This window comes from Trachinotus anak, unplaced genomic scaffold (genome assembly GCF_046630095.1).
Source record: "Trachinotus anak isolate AG129_WGS33_773 ecotype Australia unplaced genomic scaffold, CSIRO_AGI_Tana_v1 ptg000016l, whole genome shotgun sequence".
Classification (NCBI taxonomy): Eukaryota; Metazoa; Chordata; class Actinopteri; order Carangiformes; family Carangidae; genus Trachinotus; species Trachinotus anak.
Window position 1 is genome coordinate 24,496,971 of NW_027273867.1, and position 26,822 is coordinate 24,523,792.

Sequence of the window (26,822 nt, forward strand, 5' to 3'; positions counted from 1 at the left end):
CTATGTGGAGAAGGAAAAAGGTTTTATCTCTCAAGTGCAGTCACCCACATGGCTCCGATAAGGTTTACATCTGTTACAATCTGCCAAGTCTCCAGGCTCTCCCTTGTCTCTTTGTCTTCTCCCTAGTTGCACACCTGGTTCTTCCATTATCTGGACTTTCAGACCCATCAGTGTGTCATGTGTGCCACACCAAGCTCCAGTCATTCCTCTGCACAGACTATTCCCCAACTCATCCCACAGAAAATATTCTGCTTCTTGACTTGAGTGTTTCCACTTTAAGAGTTTCAGTGTTCAGCCTTTCCAGACTCAGTGACTCAATTCAAGCAAGTTCAGATATTTTTAGTAATACCATGAACAACAGCACTGTCACTTTGCTGGGAAAAGAAATATTCTGCAGATTGCCAGGAGAGTGAAGTGGTTAACTGATGCGTTCTTTGTCATTAAGTTTGGATCGTCTTTGTATCTTAATCATGGTGTTTTTCCGGGCAGGTGTGTCCTACAAGGCTCCTGTACAATGTCCTGGACACTGTGTGGAACAGAATCTCGGCTGCACTAACGATTCATTACAGTCACTGAAAAATACTAACAGGTGTGTTATCTGTTATGGTGCCCTACGACATTTTGTATGAGGTAGAACAAATTTTACACATCTGTGCATGACCCTGGGAAGAGCAGTTGTTTCCATGGCGACTGAGGGAGGCCCAAATAAACAATCATCAGTACAACAACATGAAGTTTGTGAAGAAGAAATACTTTTGCAAGTCTGAGAGATGTGTCAGCATGTTTTCATATTGAAAGACACCGATGAAACTTAATCGTTTATTTATCTGAAGTGTGCTTCATGGGGCTCCCTGTTACCATGGCAACTGGATCCTTATCTCTGTGGTTTTTGTTTTCAAAGATAGAGAATAATAGTCAAACAATGACTTTTGTTTGACATCTATTTATTTATGACAATACTTTGTTTTATTAAAAGCCCATATATATGGGTGGTTTTTTTTTTCCACACACCCCCCCCACACTTTCACTGTGACTCGAAACTCACTTCCACTTTTTCACTGTTTATCTTCCAGTGAATCACTAGACATATGACAACAATAGTAGTTTTTATTGAAGTGACTGGGAGTAACCACAGTCTGGATGTCCTGCCAGACTGTGGGCCCACAAATCCTGCTTCAAAAACATGGAGCCTTTTCCCACCGGTCACACAGTTCTTATTGTGAATTATATCAATAGGATTTCATAATGTAAATATATTTTACACTGTTTAAACATGTTAGTAAATATATTACATTAAAGATTTCTAAGTAACACATTACTACCCAAACCTTTTGAAGCTAAACAATCACAAGCACTGATGTTGGGTGTCTGGCTTACAGTCAGTGTTCCAGTTAATCACAAATGTACTGGACTGAAACAACATCTCAACAGACTCACTTTTGTGCATGGGCGCGTTGTCATGTTGAGACGGGAAAAGGACAAACACACTGTTGACTCAAAGCTGAAATTCAATCATTGCACAGAGTAATAATTTGATTTTGGAACAAAGGGGCCTCACCTGAACCAGGAAAAACAGACCCAGAGCAAAAGTACACACAGTTATGAACTAACATACCTTTGGCAATGTACTGTACATTTAAGCCCCAGAGTGGTTGTTTTCATAAACATTCCTGTAGCAGTTTGACCTGGTGGGTGTTCACTTAAAAATAAACCACTGGAAACATAAAAGCCTGTGTCCAAGCATCTTCATTTATAAGAGTTTATTTAACAGAAGAAAACATGCAGGGGAGCGGCGAGAGGAAGGTCCAAATGTTGAATAGGAAAGGTTTGTAAAGTGCAAGAGATTCCGCTGTGTAGGTGGTTTCCTCCAAAACACATTTATAGTAAAAACAAATTGTATAATCACATCGCCTACTTAAAGCCTCTTAGGAAAAATACAAATGCGCATTTTTCCACAGCAGCGCATGGCAGCTCCCCAAAAAGCAGAACAACAAAAGTTTGAGGGGGATCTTGAAAAACTGAAAAAAATTCTGAACCACGAGCTTATGGAATCTGTAATGCTGCAGTGAAATACAGCATTTAGGATATAATTTGTTAATTTTAATCTGCAGTGTAAAATATGTGTGGCACTGCCTGAGTCAGTGTGGATGATTAGATCTTTTATGGAGAGAAAATACCGTACCGCTACAAATTATTCAACAACACGACAATTTTGCAAAAGCTGTTACACAATAAGCTCAAATATGATTTGACAGTAAGTGGTGAAATAATTTTTTAAAATATTTATTATAAGTCTTTCTCTAATCCTGAGGTTGTCCATGGTTCTGACATGATTTACAAGATCTCATCTCCCTCCTGAAAGAAACCCTGTAATTTGAGCATGTGTCTACAGTCTGTGACAGTGCATTTAGGCCAATGGTGCTTTGAGCTGTTAGCATGCTAACACACTGATGTTTAGCAGGTATGATGTCTACAGTGTTCACCATCTTAGTTTAGCGTGCAAAAATTCGCCAATCAGCACTTATGAGTTTTTGAAGGTATTTTGGTGAAAGTTTTGGATCAATTACATTTTCACCTGATGATGGCACAAGACGAAAACTTAGCGAATCAACAATGTGACTGCAATTCTTACATGATTGCTACAATTGTTTTATTTTTCTTTATATTTTTTCTTCTTAATATGCAACAACAGTGTTTATTGTTATGCACCAAAACACCAAAGTTTTGGTGCAATGGCACAAAATGAAAAGAAGATCCCCCTCATTAGGATTCATCCTCTGAGTTTCCTCTGAGTTTCATGATAACCCAGCCAATTGTAGAGATATTTCCATCTGGAGCAAAGTGACGCATCATGTTTTGTGGAGTATGTTTTTTGTGTTTGAATCATGTACATGGTACTTTTTTGTTTCTGTGCACATTTCTACTACTAATTATAATTTTTTGAAAAGTTTAGAGCCGGGAAACATGTCGTCACTGAAAGACTGTCTTTGCCTTTGAAAAGTCCAACATGATATTTATAGCTGACCTGTTTTTAATCTAAGATGATTAAGGACATTTGGCCCCTGACATCATCGCCCAGATAAACATGAAACGAGTGGAGCCTTTCATGTGGATGAATGAAGTACATCCTGAACTCAGATTCACACAGACTCCTCTGAGACAGCATCATTTACTGCTCATATCAGACATTTTTACCTAATGCACTCAGACCCAATGCACTCAACACTAATGTTGCATGGTCCACATGACTTTGTGGTTATTTACATTGTAGATGCAGCTTGTGCAATTAGCAAAGCCTACATTGTACTGGTGACCTTAAGGTAATGACAGATTTCATGAGGCAGTAAACATCTTTTTCCTGGCAAAGTCCGCTGACTAGTTAAACAGACGGCGTGACTGAGGACGTGTGTGGGAAGCAATTCAGTGTCTGTGATGATGCTAAACATCAGATAATACAAGATCCAGTGATGTATATGGAGACACCGAAGGGGGGACACAGTAAATACATACATCTAAGTTTAGTTAAATAAGGAAAAAAGTTAATGGGTAATGAATCATTTTAAATAGTTTCAAAATTATCTCTTTATCTCTCTCTCTCTATATATATAGCACATTACACATCCAAGTAATAATAATAATAATAATAATAATTTTCTCATTTATATTTGTATTCATTATTTTCCTATTTATTAATTCCCACATTGAATAAACAAATAGAGTAGAGTAGTTAGTCCTAGCAAATAAGTTAGGAAATAAATAAATAAAAATAAGCAAAAAAATAAAAAATAGTAAATAATGAATCGAGGGGAGAGAAGTAGGACCATATATCATTACAGAAAAAATATAATTTGGTAATAAATTAAAAAGTGAATGAATTAACACAGGAAATAAAAAAGGGATTCATCTGAAACTGAATAAGGATAAAGTATAAAGTATAATATGTTCTTTTTCTTTTTTTTTCAGTTTATTGTGCACATTTACTTATTGTCTCTCCTGGGCCTCCACAGTGGTGTCCAAAAATTGTAAACATACTGCAGTTGTTGTTTAAATGATAATCATTGAATCATTTGTTAAACTTCTGGTGTACTCGTCCTACAGCCACTGTCACTTTTCAAGTGCAGTAGTCTAAAAAAAAGTCGTTCATGCTCTAAATTTTTTTTGCTCACTTTAACGACCATAAACAGCCTCCCTCTTGAATACCTCTCAGATCTATTGACCTGATATGTTACCTTTCATCCATGGATAGAACCCTGCTGGATATAAGTCAGGTCTCGGCCTGACCTTGTAAAGCGCCTTGAGATAATGTGTATTATGATTTGGCGCTGTACAAATAAAAGTGAAATGAATTTAATTGAATATATATTTTATTGATTTGATTTCCTCTGTGCTCATTTTCTTTTTACCTTCTCTGCTTTTATTTCTTTTAGTAAAGCAGTTTGTAATGTTGTAAATAAAATGTATTATTATTATTATTATTATTACCTCTGAAAAGCCATCAGTAATAAAGCACAGTAGGGATTGTTTTATGATGAGGATTTTCATCTTTTGCTGATAATACTTATGGCATTTATTTAAGATTTCTTTCATTTGTATCTTTACATTCAGTTGTTTATATTTCCACTGAAACAAAGGAAAGACAGCTGAGGATGATAGATGATAATGTTCTGCTCACATGACTTTATCCTCATGAGTCCATGAGTCACCTCCTGAATACACAGATATAGGTAGAACAGACCTCGAGGTTTGATTTGACTTGCTGCCTCACTTACACACCCACACAGTCACACAAATATACAACATTAACAAATCTCCTAGAGGGACTTTACTGACCCACTACTATAAATGTAGTGTGAGTTTGTCTCAGTCATCACTGTTGCAGTCGATGAATCATATTCAGGACCAAAATTACCCTTCACATTATGATTTTTTTCTGCTCTGACAGACTTTTCCATTTTAGAGGCAATAAAGTAGGAACAGAAAGAAAGCAAGCAGTGCACCAGATACATCATATGACAAAATGTTCAAAATGTTGCAAAACAAAAGAAAACAAAACACACACAGACACACTCACAAACATACACACACACACACATATCTATAAAACTACAAATAACAATCATACATACAATAATCAGCGTATCAGTAATCCCTGCATGTGAACATACTCAACCGTATCCAGAATGTGTACAGAGGAAGGTGAAAATACTGCAGTGTCTCCTCACGCATCACCGTATCCAAAGACAAATCTAATCCAGCATACACATGGTAGCAAGTTTATTCCATCACATGCTAATGTCAGGGGAATTTAAATATTTCTGGATTTCATTAACTGCGTGGAAAGAGGAAATATGAGTAACCATAAATTCACACCAAATGTGAGACCTCAACAATGAAGGATTACTGAAGCATCTGCCTCTTCAGCTGATACTGACTCCAGCTCTAGATGCTGGTGGCCGAATAAACTGTTTGTCAAAAGACTGGCAAATATCAGTATGTAGGCAGGGCTCAGCACAGATAGACAATTGGATTCATTTCTATGGAAGAGTTGAAGAAATACAGTATAATTTTCACTTCAGCCCATGTGGTCTGGACCACAGTATCACATTGTTTACCTGGTTAAAACAGGAGTCACAACTTCACCGAGCGTCAGCTTAAACTGTAGGAACTCCCACAATAAAGTCTATGACAAGAATTGTACTTCTTGAGGATAAATAAGGTGGAACATCCAAACATTTCGATCTGAAACAATTGAACATATCAAATTTGTCTCCTGGGTGTGTAGCAGAAAATCCCCCTTCACCTCAGGAGGCCTTACTCAAGTCTGTGTTTTCACAAAAGCTGCCTCACTTATCAATCTGTACCACAGACACACTTCACAGAGGGAAGTGAATCAGCCGGTGACAGGACTACTGTTTGTACTATGCAGCTGATATAATAGTTTCTCATTTAATTGTGGCCGATACTGTCGACACCAAACATCAACGTATCCTTAGAGCACACACACATCACATATTGCGTGTCTCTGGCGTGAAGGGAAAATCTTCCAGAGGCCAGACTGACTCATTTCAGTTATCATCTCTGTCTCATTTTGACAGAGTTGTGGTCTACAAAGGTGTAGCCCTTTGTAGACCACAACCCCTGGATTGGGGCACAGCTAACATCAAACAATGTTGCCTAGAAACTGTAATTTTACCCAGTTGATAAAAACATACAGTTTAATGTTACTTACCACAGGTATCTCATCCAGTTTCAGGTTTATGACCTGAAATGAGCTCTAAAACTTCTGCTGCCAGCAAAGACAGTGGAAGAGAATGGAATTTCATTTGTGCTCATCAGAGCCATGAAAAATATATTTGAAAGAACACAACAGCAGCATTTCTTGAATTTAGTGAAGACTGACGTAATTCTTGGTACAATATAGAGACTAAAAGGCCTACAGAATATATTCTGTACTTTCCCAAAGTGGGAAAAGACGTGTGTGATCATCAAAAGTCCAACAAAAACAAGAAAGATTTGTTTGTTTTTTCTACTTAAATTTACTTAAAGAGATGTTGAGATGATGCCATCTGTCTCGCCTTTAAATACTGAGTTTCACAAAATCAACAGATTTAAGAAATTGTGATAATAAAATAAGATTCAATAATATAAAAATAACATGATCAGATTGAAAACTAAAAAGTTAATAAATAGTGTCTCAGTTGGATAATAGATAACCTGTATTTAAAGTGGTAAACACAATTTAAAACTAATTACAAAGAATTTTACAAATATTGAATATAAGTCTAAATATTGGTGATTCCTGAACTGTCTTTTTTTATATATATATATGGAGATTCATTTTTCAGTGTTTTCTGTGAATGGCAGCCGTGGGGCGGGTCTTCACCTTCAGCAGCTCTGGGATTGGTCGATTGCTGCCCTGGTAAAAGTCCAGGCCTGTGATCCACTCAACGTCTCTGACTCGCGCTTGATGGAACCACATGTGATCCTCCACCCAGTAAGATTCGTCTTCGTTACTCTGTCAATGCAAAATAAAGTGACAACAATTATTAACAGTTAAGACTGTTAGAGCAAAGATTTAAAGGACAGTTTGTGATGACGTGTCTCCAGGTAAAGGTTATTTTCTCCTGTCGCTGTGTGGGTCTATAATACAGTAAATTCTGGTCAGGTTAGCATAAAACTTTGTTTCATGGTCCCCAGAGGATGATTCCATGTCATTTTGGTAAATTCCAAATCTTCTAGTGCTATTATCAAGCTGGTATTTTGTCACTTAAATAACTCTTTGGACAAGGTATCTCTTAAACTATCTGCCAGATTTCCATAAAATTAGCTTTGGGTATTCATGGTCTCCAGATGATTTATCTTATTGTTGCTACTGATCCCTTTACCTTTCTCATAGGGCCATCATTGGATTAAGATTTGCACTTCATGTACGGAAATATCAAAATCTAATTGACAGATTATTATGGTAACTACAGAGCACATTCATGCTCTCCAGAGGATAACACCTTTCCATTTTGGACACTTTTTGATCATTTTGCACCTAAGAATCTGCATTTCATTCACTGGTACCTACTTTTCATGTGTTGTTTTTTTTCTCCAAACTAATTTAATAACACAGAGGCATTTTTCGTGGAACTAAAACTTGCATATTGTCCATCAGTCAAACTCCTTTTACTTTTAAAAATACATTAGACTGTAATTCTGTTCATCTTACCTTGTGTTTTATTGGAAAGCAGTTTACATATGCTCTCATGTGAAAAAAAACATTATTAAGTCTTTTGCCATTAAATGTAAAATTTAAGCTTGAGAGGATGAACCCTCCTGATTTTAGTGTCTCAGTATGAATCTGCCTCCCTGCCTCAAATGTACCAAAACCAAATACGAATCACTTTAAAGAACTCCCCACAAAGCAGCACCAGCTTCTGATTTAGAGCAATCTGTGCCTGGGTCAGGTTCGCCAGGCAGGTCACCATCAACAGGTCAGTGATGTTGGAATTGAGCATGTTCTCAAAGTCCTGCTGTTACCCTGCCAGACAGCTCGTCCACCACCTTAATGACATTTCACCAACACAGCCAGTAGAAATCTAAACTGTGGGATGAAAGGACCAAGCTGGTTTAGCACCGTGTTCCTCGGACTTCAGTATCTTATTTCAGTATTTCTGTGGAAGGAATTTGGTTCTTTGCCAAATGTGTAACCAGCAACGGACTTTGATTCACGGTTCAGTTAGACAAAGGTTCAATTTTGTCTTCATCTTTGTTATCACTTCTGACGAGCAGAGGACATACTGCTCCTTTGTTCAGGACCCAGCCAGCATGAAAAGCAGACAGCAGGGAGGCAGTTTCATACAGAGGGTTTCAGTTTGTCTCACCAAAAAGGAATACTGGATACAGCTGAGTCATCTTAAAGAGATAGACTGTGATGTTATTCTTACTTTGCAGCTTTCCAAATTGTTGGGACTGTGAGGCAGCAGGAAGGACACGGTCTGCAGCTCACTATTGCAGGCAGTCACAGACTGGGATGAGTTCCTGCAACTGGTCAGCACCACGAAGTAATGTGTGGGGATGGAGATGTTGGAGCCTGACACATACCTTGAATCACACAAAAATCATCAGTCTTATTCATCAGCAGAGTCATCCTGAGTGTTATGAATTCAATGAACCCTTTCAGCCAGTTGTGATGACCATATAATTCCAATACTGTTGGTGGTAATGTGCTGCTCGAACAGCTTACATGCTTCAGGTTTTAGACTTTCTATCAAAAGCTGAACCTGGCATCAGGGATTTGAGCCCACTCAAACACAGAAGAATTAGTGAGGTCCAACAGTGTTGGTGGGTGACAAGGTAGCCAGACCTGAGTCAGCGATCCAATGGAACTAAGAGCCCCTAACAGAAAACATCTATCTGTATTCATGCCCATTGTTGGCTCAGAAGCACTTGTAGCTCTCAGTCAGTTTGTCTTTATGTTAGAAAGATCTAACGTGCTGCGTTCTGTGTCTCACAGTAATGATGACATTTCTCTTAAACTCTGTAGAAACCCTACACCTGTAGTTCCCGTCAACATTCGCTGTAACAAGAAGGTGGAAGCGACACTAATGTTTATGGTCATATCCAAGCACTGATGTGTGACAACAAACAAAACGACGATGACTGACGTCAGGCAAAGACTCAAACAAAACAACAAATCCCCATTTGAAAAATTCCATTTATCAGATTAAAAGCCATGCAAACATTTACTAACACAATCATAACCATAGCCATAACTTTTTTTTTTTCTTTTTACCTAACTGCAGTACTGTGCACATAGACAGGATTCCATAGTACATCAAATTCAGTATGAAATTCATGAGAAAATGAGGACATGGGGCGTCCTGTTCCAAAGAAAGAGACTTTAATATCTTTCTTATCTTTATTGTCAACACACACTGAAACAAGTAGTTGTCGATGCTTGATAATTACCAAGTCAACTACAAACAAAACACAAGTGGGTGATCATTTTGTCCTGCTTGATGTGAGTTAGCTCTTAATGTTTGTCTTTCTTTGTGGCTTTATGCTTTGTGGTGACTTCATATTCAGACACAGCTGCTTGTTGAAATTTAAACTGAGCTCTCTGGATAAAGTACATGTTGACAAGATGTACATTAGACAGCAAGATGATCGAGATTCTGTGTTAGGACGTGTCAGATTGGTGCATTCTAGTTCTTACAGCATTGGCCCTGAGAGGAAGGTTTTTTTTTTGTTTTTTTTTGACTGAATCATCAATCAATCAAGTTTTTTTCATCTGTATAAACAACCCATGAGAGGCATGTTTTTTTTTCTTCAAAAATCATCAAATCAATTTATACAGATGAAAATATAAAAAATTGGAAAAATGATCCCGGCCAAAAAAAAAAAAAAAAAAGCTGCATTGACTAACTCTCGGTATTAGTTCCCTGACAACTGTTCGTCCATTGTTCTTTTATGTGGATGAACAAGATCTGAAACAGATGGGAAGAGCAATTATAAAATATCAGTTCATATTTAATTTCCTGGAAAGAGTTCCCACAATCAGAAGTCTATCCATGGACACAACTAAAGGAAGCAGGGTAAATCCTGAATAGATCATCAGTTGAATGTCTCAGATGGACGATTAAGGACAGGAAACTAAGTGGAAGTCTCATAAAAATAATACGCTATTACAAACCTCCAGAGTGTAAAAAACATTTCCTGTTTTGTTCTGGCACCGTTGTTCTATAGTGACCCCTCAAATTTCCCTCGAAATCTATGGTGGCTTCAAATTTCTGAGCGAAGGGTGATATTATTCTCAGTCACGGGAACATGTCACATGTGCATGACTGTATTTTTTCTATCTACTGTATTAGTGAGAGTAGATGGTTGTGTAAGAACTCTAACCATGGTCTTATTTTGATGTGATTAAACATTTTAAAAACCTTTGGGCTTTTAAACTCTGGTCATAAAGTACAAACTTTACAGTGATGCACAAATCAAGGCTGTTTATCTTGTATTCTGCAAAACTGTACAACCTGGTCTCATGTCAGTTCATGTCCAGGTAATTGTAATCTATTGATTTCAAATACATTAGAATTTTTTTCCTGACAATCAGCATAACTTTTAGTTTGGGAAATGATAAAGAAATCTGATGTTGTGATTCCTCTAAGTTCATAAGAACTTTCCATTGTTGTGGTGACATATCTACTGTAATACTGCTGGCATGATTTCAAAATGACTGTGAGTATGTCTTCTCTCTGTCTATTTCTACTGCAAGATTCCGAGACACAGTCGGGACGGTGTGTCTTGCTCTAAGACATTCAGCAGTCGACACGCAACACATCCAGTGTGTCTCCCGCCTAATTTTTATGTGCCACCGAACGTGGTTTCTGGCCAGGAGTGGGTGGTGCTGACAGTCACCTGACAAGAGCTTCGACCATTGTTGCACTTACATTACAAGAGGTTATCAAACGCCCTCTGAGCAGCGCTACACCTTCAGGGCAGACTGCAGGCTTCAGTGAGCTAGCTGGTTAGCGGGTTAACTTCAGTCGAAGAAGAAACATTATAGAGACAAGAGTTAGCATTGGTGTTGCCTTCCACCACTGGACACAGCTCTTGGTGCATAAAGGAATGATGTTTCATGTTGAACTTGCAACGTTTCTTCTTGACTGGTAAGTAAACAGCTTTTACTGCTAACGCTGGCTAACTAGGTCCTTTAACTAGGAGCCAACATATGGGCATAACCCCAGTGTTCCCCCACAGTTGACTTTGCTGTTATTGAATGTTGTTCATTCATTCAAAAATATGTTTAAATTTCATCCTGTGTGTCACAAAAAACACAGACAATTTGTGCCCAGGAGCATGAAATCAGTTGGTTAAATTTCTTGTTCCAGGACACAAACTGAGGCGAGACTGTGTTAAACTGTTAAAATAAAAGTGCTGCTCTTAGTATCATAATCCTCACTAGGAAACTTACAGCTTCGTTTGCTCTGCAGTGTCATACTGGCCGTCATAGTTGTAATCGAAGACGGGGCCCGTCACCACATTTATGCCGTTGTAAACAGTGGCATATTTCTTTAATAGGGTGTTATGGAAGTATGACCAGATCTCTGTGAGGGGAGAGGAGGAATAGAAATGAAGGACAGGAAAAAGAATTTAATGAGGAAAAATGTAAGGACAGTTGAGTTTTTTAATTTAACATAATTTCACTTTATTACTTCCAGTGGTTTTGTGCAGTTTAGTTTTTCTATGTGACTTACTCTTAAACTCGGGATACATTGGCACCACATTACTCATCAGTAGAGCATCATACTGCTGATCCACTGTTGCATTCAGGTCTGCAAAAACACCACAAGAAACAAGGGTTTATTAGGAAATGTTTTTGAATTCTGCACAGTTAAACTTCAGCCTCAGTTCTGAGTGACTAAACACCCTGCAGGATAATCTCACTTGTCTTTAGCAACAGTCTAATGTGACAAATGAATGAGGTCCTCAAGTGACATAATTAATTTTCATTGAAGAACAAGAGTAAATCCTCCTGTGAAATCATGCTGGCTAGTTTCACCGAAGTGATGAATATGCAGAAGAAGAAAGCAGCTCACTTCTGGAGAAGACAAAGCGTGGGGTGCTTTTGATTCATTAATGTGATTAATTATTTAATAAGTCAACACTGCCAACACAAATACCTTTAAATTGCAGTGTGTGTACCTAACTGTGGCCATAAAAAAAAAATAAATTAAAAGCAGTGAGTGTGAAATGTGCATTCACATGCAAATAAATGTGGTCTAATGAACCACCACTTTGCATTAATGTAAACCTAGTCAAATGTAGTAAGAAATGACTCATTAACCTTTACAAATACCAAGTGATTTCTTAAATCAAAATTCTGACCAAAAAATGAATCAACAATCAGCCCAGCCAAGGATATGCTGTTCATGAATGCTGATGCCGCAGGAAATCTTGTGGAATGTTCTAATTGGTAACAAACAGCAGAGGAGACAACATGAAAAAGTAATTGGAAGCGTCTGAACTGAGGAGGTGGATGGGCAAATGATGTTTTGCTTTATGAGTTTCTTTGTCTCAGCTAAGAGCTGGGATTCCTCCCTCAGTTTTACTGGATGTGTCCTTTCTGAGTTTGATTATAGCTGTCAAGTTATGTTTAGGTATTAGGTCGTAATAAAATGTCTTAAATTTCAGATTGTTGAGACAAAAAGATCTAAATTTAAACCGTTTGATTCATGAAGTAACAACATGGATGCAGATCTTTTTTATTACATCCCTTCCCTCCTCAGATCAAGGGAGATGTTTGGAATGCACACTGTCAAGATAAAATGTCATGTATCCCTACTCTTTGACGCATGTATTTCCCTGTGGTGACGCATTATTCGGCAGAGCAGATTGTGCAGCTGCTGAGATTTGCACCATTTGTTTTTTCTTATGTCAAATGACTGTTCCATTAATGTAAATTCGCATTGAAGACCTAAGACAAACCGAACTGTCACTCTTCGCTTTCCAGAGAGAAACTGTGTGGTCAGTATTCCAGGCAGGATTTCGCCTCTCACGGTGCATTTTGCAGGACTACCCTTTAGCTACCTTCTGCTTTCTAAAAAGAAACTGACTGATGCATGATTAATCAGGTCTGAATTCTTAAGAAATCCAATTAAAAATGAATCCCTTGCACTAGCTGCTGACGCAGCTTTGAGCTGAAGTCATCAGGACCACCCTAACCCTAAGGCATTCACTGACATGGTTACAGCTCCTGAGGCATGATGATTGACAATAACTACTTACTGCAAGAAAGCAAAAGTTTTAGAGTTTCTCTGTAATAGAGACTTTAAGCAGCATATGTATGACGTAGATTCTTTCTTGACACTTCCTTCCGTTGCAAACCAACTGTCTACTACGGGAAAATAACTGGTTTGCCGCCATAGATGCTACGACTGTAATGGTAGGAAGTGTCGAGGTAGAATCTATGTCACACACGTCACGCCGTAGCCCTTCAACCGTCGCTGCTTAAAGTTCCTAATGTGTCAGACACTTGGTCAAGAACACAAAGTAAACACAAAGACAGTGTTAGTCATTACAAGTCTGTTAGCTTTTATATTATGGTCCATTGGATAAATATCACCACATTTATTCCAAAATAAGCTTTGCCTTGTATTTCATTCGGGCACATTTTATTTGTGCAGAAATAAACCACATGAAGAAGAAAATGTATACACTGTGTATCGTTAATAAATCAATTTTTGCCATAAACATGAGGTGGGACAATGTGGTGTCTTTTTTCAGCCCACTAAGCCCAGCAGACGTAACGGCAATGTAACTTCAGAAAGACAAACACCAATTATCATGATGTACAACACACACTGGGCTTCACACACAACGAGAATGTTGTTGTTATTGATTTTGTTGTGTTGTGATTTTGGTCACTTAACAACACAACTGAGAATCAACAAAGTATCAACGACAGCTGTGGTCAGTATTCCACACAGAACCATTCAAGGCTCTCAAAGCTGTGACTCAGTCTGTGCTCGTGTGGCCATTATGAATCCAAGACAGTTATTAGAATCACTTTAACAAACATGATAGGGTAGGATATTGACTAATAGCACTCTTCAGGCTGCTGGCTTGCTTTTGTCTGTATTTAATATCTACATGTATGGGAAGGCTTGTGATGAGAGTGGGGTCAGCCAAGCTACTGTAATGAGCCACTTTATTACAGCCAAAGCAGATACAATGGGAGCTTCTGAGTAACGGTTTCTGTTTGAACAAGAGTGGGAGTCAGAACAAAAGCAACAACAAACCCTGACTGCGCAGACTGCTTTGAAACCTTCACACCATGTTGAATGAAATGTGAAAAACACGTTCACCCTTTCACTATGTGTTTCTCCAGGTTACACAACCCTTTGAGCTGGTCTGCATGGACTTCATAGGAAAACTGGCAGCAACCAATATATTTATATCATAATTGGCTATTTTACGAAGTGACCACAAGTCTATCCTCTTTAGTCAAAACATTTCTGACCAGGTTTAAATGTGGTAATTCTTACTCACTGTTTTTGATCCATGTCCATATTTCTTCAAACCGAAATTTCTAACATCTCATGTAATTGCCAGAAATTATATATTACATGTCTCTAGGTCAATAAGAGTGGTTGCGCCAAACTAGGCATTGAAAGAAGTCTACGTGATCCATAACATCAACAGACCAATGGTCTTTTTGAGAGAATGAATGGAACCATCCAAAAATAAGGAAAATACAGCACTACTATGCTGAAATTGTTACAGAATTCTTCTGTCTCAACCATGTGATATTATTTTTCAGGGCTCTTTGCAAATGTTTTTGGAACAAGGCCTCAAACATTGGATGATATTTGGAAGCTGTAATGTTTGGACTGCAGACAAAAAAACTAGTGAAATTTTCCCCATACTGCTTGATGTAGGTTGGGGAAGTTAATGTCTTTTGTTGTATTTGATTGCTGGTGAAAAGTGGCTATGGCGTAGTATGAAGTATTGCAACTTTTTAAAGTAGTGTGGAGGACATTGTAGGTGAGGAGTGTGGTGGCGAAACATCAGGAGCCAGCAGCGTAAAGGTGGGAAGCTGGATTCCAACTTTCCTGGCCCCTTCACAGTGGAGCTGTTTTAACAAGCACTGACCACCTGAAACATATTAGAAACCAGAACCCATGGATTGCTCACAGGATTTCCACAAGTTCTGCATCACAAGCCTCAGAACAAGTAGTAACAGAACCTGTAGCCCCGGATCCACCTGCCACAGCTCCAGCCGCCACTCCACCCCTGACCAGAGCTCTGTGTGAAAGTTCAAAACTCGGGATTTGGCAGCTCCAAAATCAGCTCTGCAAAAATACTGTTTCCCCACAGGAAACATCAAATACTCCCTTGGTCTGAGGAAAGGAGGAATGTAATGAAAAACCCCTGCATCCATGTTGAAACCTTATGAATCAGACAGGTGACAACGAAAAGGAAAAACCAACATAAATTTTAATAATGTGTTGGGCCGTCATGTGCTGCCAGAATCCGCCAAAAGAGATTCTTTCAGTCTATGAACCAAAATATATTCCCTCCGTTGGTGTTTCGATGATGGTGTTGGGGAGCAGTGATGAAGGAGAAGAAGAATGCTACTTCTCAGTCTAGTAACTCTAAACATTCACAAACTATAGACTTCAGAGAATGATTATTGTGTTGTTTTCAAGCTGTACTCTGCGACAGGCGAGCTGTTCTTCACAGGCAGGCAGAACTTGGCATAATCATAACCCTGGAACAGCAGATGTTTAAGAAATAACATCCCATTACACAAATGTGTTATTGTTTGTGCACAGAGACAAGGGAATGGATGGGGTGAAATTCTGTTGAAGAAGATTCAGTGTTGTGTGTCCAACAGTGATAGACTCGGATAGTGAGCCACAGGAAGTGAGTGTAGTAGCTGAAGGTACTTGCACGTCCTTTTTAACACTAAGATAACAGACAAAACATCTTGGGTGTTGATACATACTGGGTGGGTAGAGGAAGGCATGTGTGAAGTTCCCAGCAGCGTCATATTCATCACATCTCGGACTCTGGGATGCTGGAAGTCTGACATCAGCCCGCAAACAGTCTGGTGTCACTGGCAACAAGGGGTCCAAACTCATCTGCATTGATGGGAAAATTCATGCTTCATTATCATTTATATGAGAATGAATCAACTTCAGACACAATTTCAGATCAAACATTTGGCCCTTTAACTGAAGACAAACATTCACTGGAAACAGTTTGAATGCCACACATGGATCAATAATAATTCAATTTTAAATCAACAAGGGCTCCACAAGCAAAAACTCCATCTGCTGGTTTTCAAAACTTTCCCAGTATTTGGTACATAACACATTTGAATGATGTAATTTTTTTTTTTCATTTGTTTATTGCAAACATCAATTTGATGTTTGATTGTGCTATAGAAATGGCCTAAATTTAAATGACCATAAATCAGAATTTTCATCTACTTGAATTTGTGCACAAGTCACTCTTGTACAAACCCTTAACATTATGTCCCAAAAACCTACCTGATTGTCTGTCACTATGTGTGTTTTTATAGGATTTAGATTGGAACCTGTGAACATTTCTAGAATTAAAATTGTGGAATTAAAATATTCACCGGTTTGTCGATGGTGAAGGAGCTCCACAGAGGCATCAGGGCTTTGGAGCTGTAGCCACTGATGAATCCCTCCTGGTACAGGATGCAATAAGTCTGGTCAGGCTGCAGCATCTGGGGACGACCAAATAGCATATGCTTCTTCTCTGCTGCAGACTCTGAAAGGGGAAAAATGCATTTTAGTAAGAATCACAGTCATTGTGGTCTTTACAAGTACAGTCAATGTTGATACCATGATAAAGATTTCTTCTTTTTTACAAAGTTATTTTTTTAATTGACAGGTCAGTATAGACAGACAGGAAATGCAGGAACAGGGAGAAGGGGAATGACATGCAGCCTGAAGTCAAACCTGCTCAGAGCATGTGCCCATGTGGTATGCGCTCTAACCACCATCTCTTTGCCTCGGTAAAAAGAATTTGACTGGTAATTTTTGCGTGGAATTTTTGACAACGTTGGAAATTAGTGATGTAGGAGATGACAAAAATTTGGAGGGAAAAATTATGAAAGAAATTAAACTGATAGTGAACTTGTGTATCCAAAATTGAAAAGAGCTGATCCAAAAATATAAAATATCAAAAATGTCATGTTCTTGTATTTCAAAAAAGCTCACCTTCTTCTGTGGTCAGATTAAGACGGCTGTTGATGGCATTTCCACTCTGAAGAGAGAGAAAACAAAACTAATTCTGTTAATGGAAACCGATGACAGTTTATTATTATTATTATTATTAACCTGGGACATACAGAACAGTACAGATAAAGAAAAATGCATAATTAGAAGTATATAAAATGAACTGGGGGGGGCACAGATAAAAACATGCAGGTTATGGTAACTGTTGACCCTAAATTGCTCATAGCTGTGAGCATGAACGCACCCCGGTGACCCGTCTGCCGTTTACGGAGTCTAGCTAATGGATGGACAGCTACAGCAGACTGCTTTCACCGTGGGCACAGCTGAGTGCCTGATGCACTCAGTTTTGGATCTGGGTGTTGACTCCAGACTGTCCCGTTCCAGCCCGACCACAGAGTTACACACTCTGGAGGCTGTGAGTCTTCAGGAGGACCAGCTGCCCTTTGCTGCCTGTCATCCTCTCTTCTCTCTCCCCGATTTTCCTGTCTCTCTGTTGCTATGACGGCAAAGTCAAAAAAAAAAAAAAAACTTAAAGAAAGAAAGTCTAGCGAGGACCAACACTAATGCTGGCTGATAAGGTCTGGCTCAAAGTTGGTGGTCCGGTTCATTTATGTTGGATGGGGTTGACGGCAGGGCACTGTGCAGACTGAGAAAACCATTTCTTGATTTCTTGATAGAGCTGGCCTATATTTTGAGTGTGGAGTGAAGTTCTCTGTGTTTGTCTTGTTGAGGATACGACAAACACAGCTGAAGCAGCTGCAGTTTTTAAGATATGCTTTTCTCTTCTTTTTGTCTGTAAAACACAGAAACAGTCACTGCAGAATTGGTCTTGCAGGAATTGAAGGCATCTGCTGCAGATTTCAGAGGCTGGTTTACAAGGACAAGTCTTTGGCTTTGTCTTTCAATGGCATTCATTTTGTTAAAATTGTGACAAAATACATTTGTCAACAACAAATGGGGATTTCATGTTCCAAAGGCTGAAGTTCAGACACTGTTTTCATTTTCTGTCCATCTTCTCTTCATTTACTGCAATGTTCCCAAACTATCATGCAAAGCATCCCACAGTCTGCGTCACTTTAAAGTCCTGTGGCGTATTTGTGAAATTGTCTATTTAATTCTACAGTTAACAGTGGGCTTCAAAACCTGGTAAATGATGCTAACAAATATTCAAAAGAAAACAAAAAAACCAAAAAACTTTTTTGTCAATTGGTGCATCTGTCATCACAGATTATTACCATGGTTACCTGCCTCTTGAGTTGGGTGTTATTTTTATGATGAGTGTGATGGCAACCATCAGCCTCTTATAAAGAATAATGTTGTTGTCCTGGATGAGCTCTAACCTCATGTCTCTCAGACAGGGAACAAAAAAACAGACTTCAGATCTGTCCACACTGAGCCAGAAAAAGGATCCATGAGTCATTTATCTTGTCATTGCAGTAAATCTGGATTTAAGTGGGACTGTTTTTAATGGTGAAGGCCAGAGAAACCATCACAATACTTTTGATCATTGTGTCCAGCTCTGCATTAATATTCTGGCACTCCACTAGCGTAGCTTTGCATGATTCATAGTTTACAGAAGTCTATATTTATCTCATAGTCCCTTTTAAACAGATACTCGGCTGAGCCTCTGACCGAAACAGGTAACATTAGCTCTGGTGTCCTTAAAAGCCCACTTTCCTCCGAATTAAGTACTGGCTGGGGTAAGGAGGGATCTGGGAGCAGATGTGTGAGCAGGACAGGAAGTTCTGGTGACTGTTAATAGGAGACAGGGGAGTAGTTGGCTCTGGCAGTCAGGGGACTGGGATATGGAGGAAAGTCTGAGGGCTGGCGGGTGTAGGCTGGTCATCGGTGGTTGATACAATGGCCTCTGGAGCTTACATATGTCCCATTTAAGAAATCACTATCATATCATGCAATCATATGACTCAGTTTATTTATTATTATTATTATCATCATTATTTTTATTGTTGTTGTTTGCACTGGAAGGTAGATGGTTTGGAAAAGCTTTATACAGCATCATCTGCGTGATTCCTCAAAATAACAACTAATTGCCTGGAACAAGCATCTAATGTAAAAATAAATCAGATTCAAAGTTAAGGCTGCATTAAGGTAAGGTCATAATTCATATATGTTTTCTTATTTTCCCTTAATGTAAGGACACATTTGTCGATGAGGCTCACTGTTTTTCAGCTCAGCGGTAGAATATTTTAGCGCAGTAATACCCACCAGAGCAGGACAGGAGCATCCCAGGCTGTCTGCAGGGTCGAGGCTGACCATCTGACACTGAGTGGGCCTGCTCTGCTCTGCAGGAGGCACCGGCGTGTAGTAGGCCTGCTTCAAGACGTGGTTCATACTACCATAGGTCCCGTTGTTGTCAGTGGGAGAGATCTGCAGCACGTCTGCATGGGACGATGACTGTTAGGTTTGGTAAGACCAGTCACTTTGTATGTTTCTTAAATACAGATTGTGTGTAGGTTACATAACAGGTGAATGTTTCCCAAAGCACGCCCACAAAGATTTTTGTTTGATTTCAGCTGAGAAAATCTATTTGCAGAGACTGAAACACTGAGTGACAAAAGTAATCCATCACAATTTGCATTTTGTTTGCTTTAGTTTTCACTGTTATAGCAGTGTGTGATAATACAGGTGTAAACAAAGCGCCGTTCTGTAACTCTTCACAACTGGCAAAGAGTTACTATTCTTTCCACAACACCCATGTTTGCACTCTGTGTTCAGCTTTCTGCAATCTTCACAAACTGCTTGACAGCAAAAAATATTCACTGTGATTCACTGACACGAAATCTGCTTCAAACTAACCCACTTGAACAATAATAAATTGCTGTTTAGATTCTTAATATGGGAACTAATTTATCAAGAAACACCCAAAAACTCACCACACATGAGATTGTATAACTCGACATTGGAGAAAGGTTCAATTTCTGTTTTAGACTTAAACTTGGGTCCATAACTGACAAACATGGCCTGCAAGAAAAGAAGAAGGAAGACATTTCAAATGTTTATTTCAGTGCTGGATTGGCAATGGTGGTCATGTTGGGGGAAAAAGGTCAAGAGAGAACTGCATTGTTAGATATGCATTAATTTTTCAATGATAGAGATGGAGTTTTTTGAGACATTATTGCTGAATAGTAGGACACAGAAAAACAGGAATCCCAAGTGCTTACATGCATGCTCTCTGCATCGTTGTCATAGCCATGAGCCCCACCAGAGCACAATGTGAGAGATCCAGGATATCTGTGGGGATACAGTGGAATTCTTCCATTTTAGCTGAAAGCCGGTCAGCCCAGTCTCTTGAATAAACTTAAAAGGTGAGTGTTCAGCGTTTGAAGGAGTACGTGGGGGAGGGAGTAAACTCCTTCAATTGGAGAGTTTAGATCAAGGGCCAGGATGTGGGTATTAAAAGTCACTGGTCGGAATCAATGAGGAGGCTGTAACCCCCCTGAGGCGCATACAGTGCATTTTGATATAACCTCCCAGGAAGTTTACCACATTTGGAAAATCAGCTTGTGACCTTCTGAAATCCACAGTTTCCTTTTAGTTGCTGGCTCATTCCATAGTGGTATCTTTTGCTCATAACCATTGGTGACCACTCTCACAGTGTAAAACTCCAATCTACAGCAGTAGTGAAGAAACAACCAAAAAAAAACAACTAACAGACAAACTGAAGGTGAATGATGGATACCTTTCAAACAGCCATTTTGGGTCAACCAGGATGTTGACGTCTTCAATGCGACGGCTGATGGCAAAGTGAAGCCGCTTTGGTAGGTTGGCCTTCAGGTATGGTTTGATCTTTTGGTCTGGTTTCTTACACTGAAAACACCAAAAACACAGGTTATAGCTTTACTTTACATGGACATATCTTGTATTGAAACAGCTTTTCCAACAGTTTAAGACACACAAACAAAGTATTTTAAATGTCCCTATGCTGTACCTAAAAAGTAATACCTGAGTAGGTTTTACTTGCATGTATTATTAGTAAGGAGATTTTCACCTGTATCTGTTTGTCACCAAGATGATGCAAAAAAGTTCTGAACCGATTTGCACTGAACTTGGCGGATGAATGAATCATGGGCCGTTACATTTTGGGGCCGATCTGAATCATTTACTATGAATGAGATTTTTTTTTCTGTTAAGTCTGGTGTATGTTGTTTGAGTTGAACATGTGGGTGAGGGTAAGAATGTTGAATACTTACAGTCATGTTAGCAACAAGTCCAGCTGAGTCCACTGTTGAAAGGATAAAAGACGTAAATCTCCATTGGGTCATTACACTAACTACAAAGCAAAATGTTTGCCAATGCATAACAGTTATCTGATTTGTTGTTACAGTGTGAATGACATCATGATCCAGATCTATTCACTTTACAAGCTCAAAATTTAATTGGCTGTAATTTGAGCCCAAGCATTTCTGACGAAATTCTTTGGGCAAATCTCAGGTTTCCCTCAATCAAAGCCATTTTTTCTTGTGTCAGACAAAGCTGTGTCAGCCACATAGTACGGTGGCAAGAAAAGGCATGAAAACCCTTTGGAATGTCCTGGTTTTCTGCATTAATTGGTCATACATCTTTCCCAAAAACATCTGTTAAACATTCCCAGTGCTGGTGAATAAGTGAACCCTTGAATTTAATAACTGGTTCAACCTCCTTTGGCAGCTTTAACCTCACACCAGCTCTTCCAGTAGCTGCTGATCAGGGCATCACAATGTTCAGGAAGAAGCTTGGACCTGCATCAGCTCAGACATATTCTCAGGACGTCTGGTGAGAGCAGCTCTCTTCTCTCTGTAACCCTTTTATGTGAGACCTGGTTCCCATCAGCAGTTTCTTGTGAATAACAAATGCAAAATGTTCCAGTGGAGTTTTTTATAGCTCAGAGAGGTCTAATCTACACCTCCAATCTGGTTTCAATGACTCCAGCTTTGTTATCTCCTGACCCCAATTAGCTTTAGTTTTGTCATAGCTGAGGGGTCCGCATGCTTTTTCCAGCCTGCACTGTGAATGCTTCAGTGTTTGGCTCAGACCTTTTAACTGGATTCTTACTCAGTCAGTGTGGGTTGTAAAGCTGCTTCTGTATATTTACTCACAGACTGTGTCTTTGTTTTTCGCTCTGATGCGTCCAAATGGCCCCTCAGTGACAAAATAGTTGCTGATGTTTCCTACCAGCTCCTGCAGCACTTCCTTCCTGTCACAGCTCGTGTCCTCCATACCTGCAACAGCAATCAGATTCATCTCTCTAATAACAAAAACAAAACAGAACGAGCATGCCATTGGTTTTGGATGTTTTAGTTATCAACTGCAATTCACATGTTTTTACACTTCACACTTAATGACAGTACAGTTTTTAGATTAATTTCTTTCCATGGAAAACGGTGGCTTCATTACAATTTGAGAATCAATGGGCAGATACTCTGACCTTTCTTCAGTCATTTGACCAATGGTTCTGGACAAGTGCACAGGTAGTGTTAAGAGAACTCGAGTGGGAGAATATTTTTGATGGTCAGCTGCCAATGCCTCAGTGCTTCCTGAATTGGAAAAGTTTTGAAAACGTGCGCTGTGTAGAACTCTGCAAGAGTGTGACAGTATTGTATCAGATTTCCTGCATTACACTAAGGTACTCTACGGTAGAGATGCAAGGATCCCACATTTTCCGCTCCCGTTACTGATTTTACATTTACATTTACTCCTTTAGCAGACACGTTTATCCAAAGCGACTAACAAGTGAAGGAAACCCTAAAGTTTAAGTGCAGTATTAGACCTTGAAGTAAGGTCATTAAGGCATTATAAAGGCAAGCAGTAGTGACTTTTGAGGGCATGGTGTCAGGGTGCCAGTGCTCTCTACCCCACATATAAAAATCTGCATACCTTATTGCAATTAGAATATTTTTTACAATATGTAAGGTAGCGTGACTAACTAAATGTAGCTGATAGAGGAAATACAAAATTTTATGGAAATTGGATCGGTCGATGGGCCATGATACCGATTCGGTGTACTGTATCAGTGCATCCCTAGTCTTACCCACACAAAACATTGGAAAATTAATTTGATTCATGTCATCACTGTAATTTTAAATAATGCAGGAGACAGAGAAAAATATTTTGAAAGTCATGCTAGTGTATGTTGTGTGTTACCATGATCGGCCACAATGATGATGTTGAGACAACGATGCAGGCCGATCTGCTTGAGGCCGTTCATGAGCTGACCAATGATCTTATCCACACCCTGGATTGCTTCAATCAGCTAAAGGATAATAAAAGATAAAGATAAATAAAAGAAACACAAACACTCAGGAGCTGGATAAAATATGATGCCAAGACGTAAAGGACTGGATATAAAATCATTATTCTATTCCCAATTATACAATAATCACTCACAAAGATTCTTGAAAGATTTTCTCCCTGTCATTACTAACTGCAGAGTAATGGTGGACATCACTGAGGCCACACACACTAAACCTACTGTAAACACTCTTGTTGGCAAAGGAAGCTGCATCTCCAGAGTTCAAGCCTTGGCAATTGAGATTATATAGCAGAAATGAAACTATCACACCAGTGGTCATTACAAAACTAAAAAAAAAAGAGAGCAGCGTAGATTTCATGCCAAAACTTCAACAGTTCTGTTGTTGGGGGGAAGATAACCTTACAGACTGTTTGGCTCCTCAGTAAACTGCTGGGTCATTGGCACAGAACATGTCAAACATTGTACAGTCCAATTCATTTTTGGATGTGAGTGCAGGGTTGACTACAGCTGTGAGATGTCAAAAGGCTTTGTCTTTCTTTTGCACCTTGACCCCGGAGATGAGTGATGTTTTATTCACCGTATGCTTGAGGATGTGTGACGTGTATGGATCAGCAACAAGAAACTTAAGAGCATGCTACAAAAAAACAGGATGCAGATGTTTCAACAGCTGGAAGTGACTGCCAAGAGATGCAGAAGTGGGCTTTTTGGATGACTACTGTTGTTTGGTATTTTCCCAAATCATTGCCCATTTGACAAGCAAACAGTCCTCTTTACATCCAGTTACGGCACAAGATAAAACATATTAAATACATATCATTGAGCCACACCCTTGCATTACAATGTTCCGTCATCACCAGAACCATAATGTTTGCTTATGAGGTCTTTTAAAATGAATGCGTTTTAGTAGAAACCATGGGGCCCAAGGCCACAGAGTGTGGCAAAGTCAGGAAGTAAGAGACAGACGAACACATTGCTGGTTGAAAGTCTTTGCATTGAATTTGTTGACAATAGGAAACATGTAGAATATCACCAGTCTTAACTTTTGATATAAAAATACTGACTAATACAGGTGCAAGGAAAACCTAATAATGCTCACACTCGTAACATTTGAACATTTAACATTTCAAACAGATCACACTGACTGGATTTCATTTCGTCTCTGCATTCTGCTTTTTTTTTCTTTCCCACTTGTAAAATACGAGACACTAACAGCACTTGTTCATTAACAATTAAGACCTGAGATGAAAAGTTAAATATAACCTTCACCAAAGTAAATAGCTGCTAGCTCATGATTTATCACTCCTTTGCATGTGAACCACAGAAACTGTGGGAGTTTCAGTGAGTACAGTCACAGCTGAAAATCATTTGCATTTTAACCTCAGGCAGGTAGACAGTGTGACCAACCAAAGCAATTTGGTTTCAATTTCACAGTTGGGTAGAAACATTTCATGTTGAGTTGAAACTAAAAACCAGGCTGATGATAACAACAACTGAATAAAAGTATATATGCCAAAATATATTTATACCAGCCTTGAGAAATATATGACATAAACCGTTACATGTTTGTATTCACGTGTGAATTCATGAAAACTGTTTAGTCTTCATTTGAGGCCATACCATTGACTAAGTTCTATTTTGTGCTCTTTCTCTCACTGAGCTGTAAGTCTCATTCACTCCACCATTATCCAACCACCCACTGAATTCACTGAGACTTTCCTCAGCCCACAGGTCATCTGTCAGCAGATTATTCTGACCCTAGTCAGCATCTTGTGGCTGTAGTAATTATGACAGGAGCAAAGGGAAAAGTGGTATAGAGAGTCCAGTCTGCAAGTCCACGTCAGGAGGAGGTTGGGGTGGATGGATGAATATGACACAGGAGAGCGGTGTTCGATTCCCATGTGACAGGAGCAGTTTATGTTGTTTCTATTATCCATGACCGTTCCACAAAGTTAACCAAGTTAACCATGTTGTTATTATTGTAACCATGACAACAAAGATCTAATCCTAAATATAACCAAGTAGTTTTAGTGCCTAAACCTTACCAAGCCACGACCATTGCTATAGTAACCGTGGCAACGAAGGTAGGTACGCCGCTCATGGTAGAGTTCACATGTTTGTTATTTAAACCATGACAACCACGATCTGGTACACCTGCCGCTATTTCAGGAGACACTCCTATGCATCGCTGAAAAAAGGGGGTTGAAAAAAACAACCCATATGGTTGTTCAGGTTGGAGTTCATGTGGCCCCCACTTCTAAAGAGAGTTGTGTTGTTGACAGTTAAGATGTTGCTGATCCTGAATCATCCACTAACAATTCCTGAAAGAGGAATCAGAGCGGCTAAAAGAGCATATGGGAAAAAATTGTCCAGTCATTTTACTGACACCAAGGACACAAGGTGGGATTCCGAACAGCTACAGGCTATAAACCTACCGTATGGGCAAAAGCAGTAACCCCTCCCTACCAGATGCCCGCAGCACCTTTTTCTCCTGGTTTGAGGTTACAGACAAAAGAGTGGCACAGAAGCGGGTACTTCCTCCTACCCACCAGGCACTGCAGCTTACTGCTGACAGCGTGAAGAGGGTCTTTTCAAACACCAGCCCTCGAAAGGCTGCTGGTCCAGATCACATCCCAGGCCGTGTGCTGAAGGACTGTGCAGAACAGCTGAAGGACGTCTTTACGGACATATTCAATATCTAGCTCTGCCAAGCCAGGGTTCCTATCTGTTTCAGAAGTGCGACCACAATACCCCTGCCACAGCCAAAAGAAGCCAAATCCAGCCTCCATGAATGACTACCGCCCTGTAGCGTTAACCCCCATGGCCATGAAATGCTTTGAGCGGCTTGCCATGAATCACATAAAGTCATGCCTCCCTACCAATCTGGATCTGTTGCAGTTCGTTCGACCAAACTGGTCTATTGAGGATGCCATCTCCACCCTGCTCCACCTTACTCTGACTCATTTGGAAAATAAGAACACTAATGCCAGGATCCTGCTAATTGATTTCAGCTCAGCTTGTAAAACAACCACAGTCAGTACAGGATCATCACAAGGGTGTGTACTGACACATGACTGTTCCGCTAGTTTCAACCCCAACCGCATCATAAAGCCATAGTTGTGGACTTCATCACCAACAATGATGAGTTGGCCTGCAGAAAAGAGGTGGAGCAGCTGACAGCCTGGGGCATGAAACACAACCTTGCTCTCAACACCAATAAGACAGAGGAGATGGTAATTGACTTCAGGAGGACTGGTCAAGGGCACCATCTCCCACTGACCATCAGTGGTTTCCGAGGTGGGGAGGGTTCACAG

General features: G+C 39.5%; 1 protein-coding gene across 1 annotated transcript in view; it reads right to left on the reverse strand.

Annotated features, from left to right (window-relative positions):
- Positions 1-6,317: 6,317 nt before the first annotated feature.
- The window catches only part of LOC139634176 (ectonucleotide pyrophosphatase/phosphodiesterase family member 3), a 35,093-nt gene continuing 14,588 nt past the window's right edge, over positions 6,318-26,822 (reverse strand). The window contains exons 12-25 of the mRNA XM_071500491.1: positions 23,403-23,511; positions 22,358-22,480; positions 21,473-21,504; positions 20,962-21,089; positions 20,444-20,513; positions 20,156-20,243; positions 19,488-19,660; positions 17,244-17,289; positions 16,637-16,791; positions 15,998-16,133; positions 11,745-11,822; positions 11,462-11,594; positions 8,433-8,589; positions 6,318-7,015 (exon numbers count right to left, since the gene is read on the reverse strand). Of these exons, the coding sequence (XP_071356592.1) occupies positions 6,842-7,015; positions 8,433-8,589; positions 11,462-11,594; positions 11,745-11,822; positions 15,998-16,133; positions 16,637-16,791; positions 17,244-17,289; positions 19,488-19,660; positions 20,156-20,243; positions 20,444-20,513; positions 20,962-21,089; positions 21,473-21,504; positions 22,358-22,480; positions 23,403-23,511 (1,602 nt within the window). The 3' untranslated portion in view covers positions 6,318-6,841. The remainder of the gene's footprint in view (positions 7,016-8,432; positions 8,590-11,461; positions 11,595-11,744; positions 11,823-15,997; positions 16,134-16,636; positions 16,792-17,243; positions 17,290-19,487; positions 19,661-20,155; positions 20,244-20,443; positions 20,514-20,961; positions 21,090-21,472; positions 21,505-22,357; positions 22,481-23,402; positions 23,512-26,822) is intronic.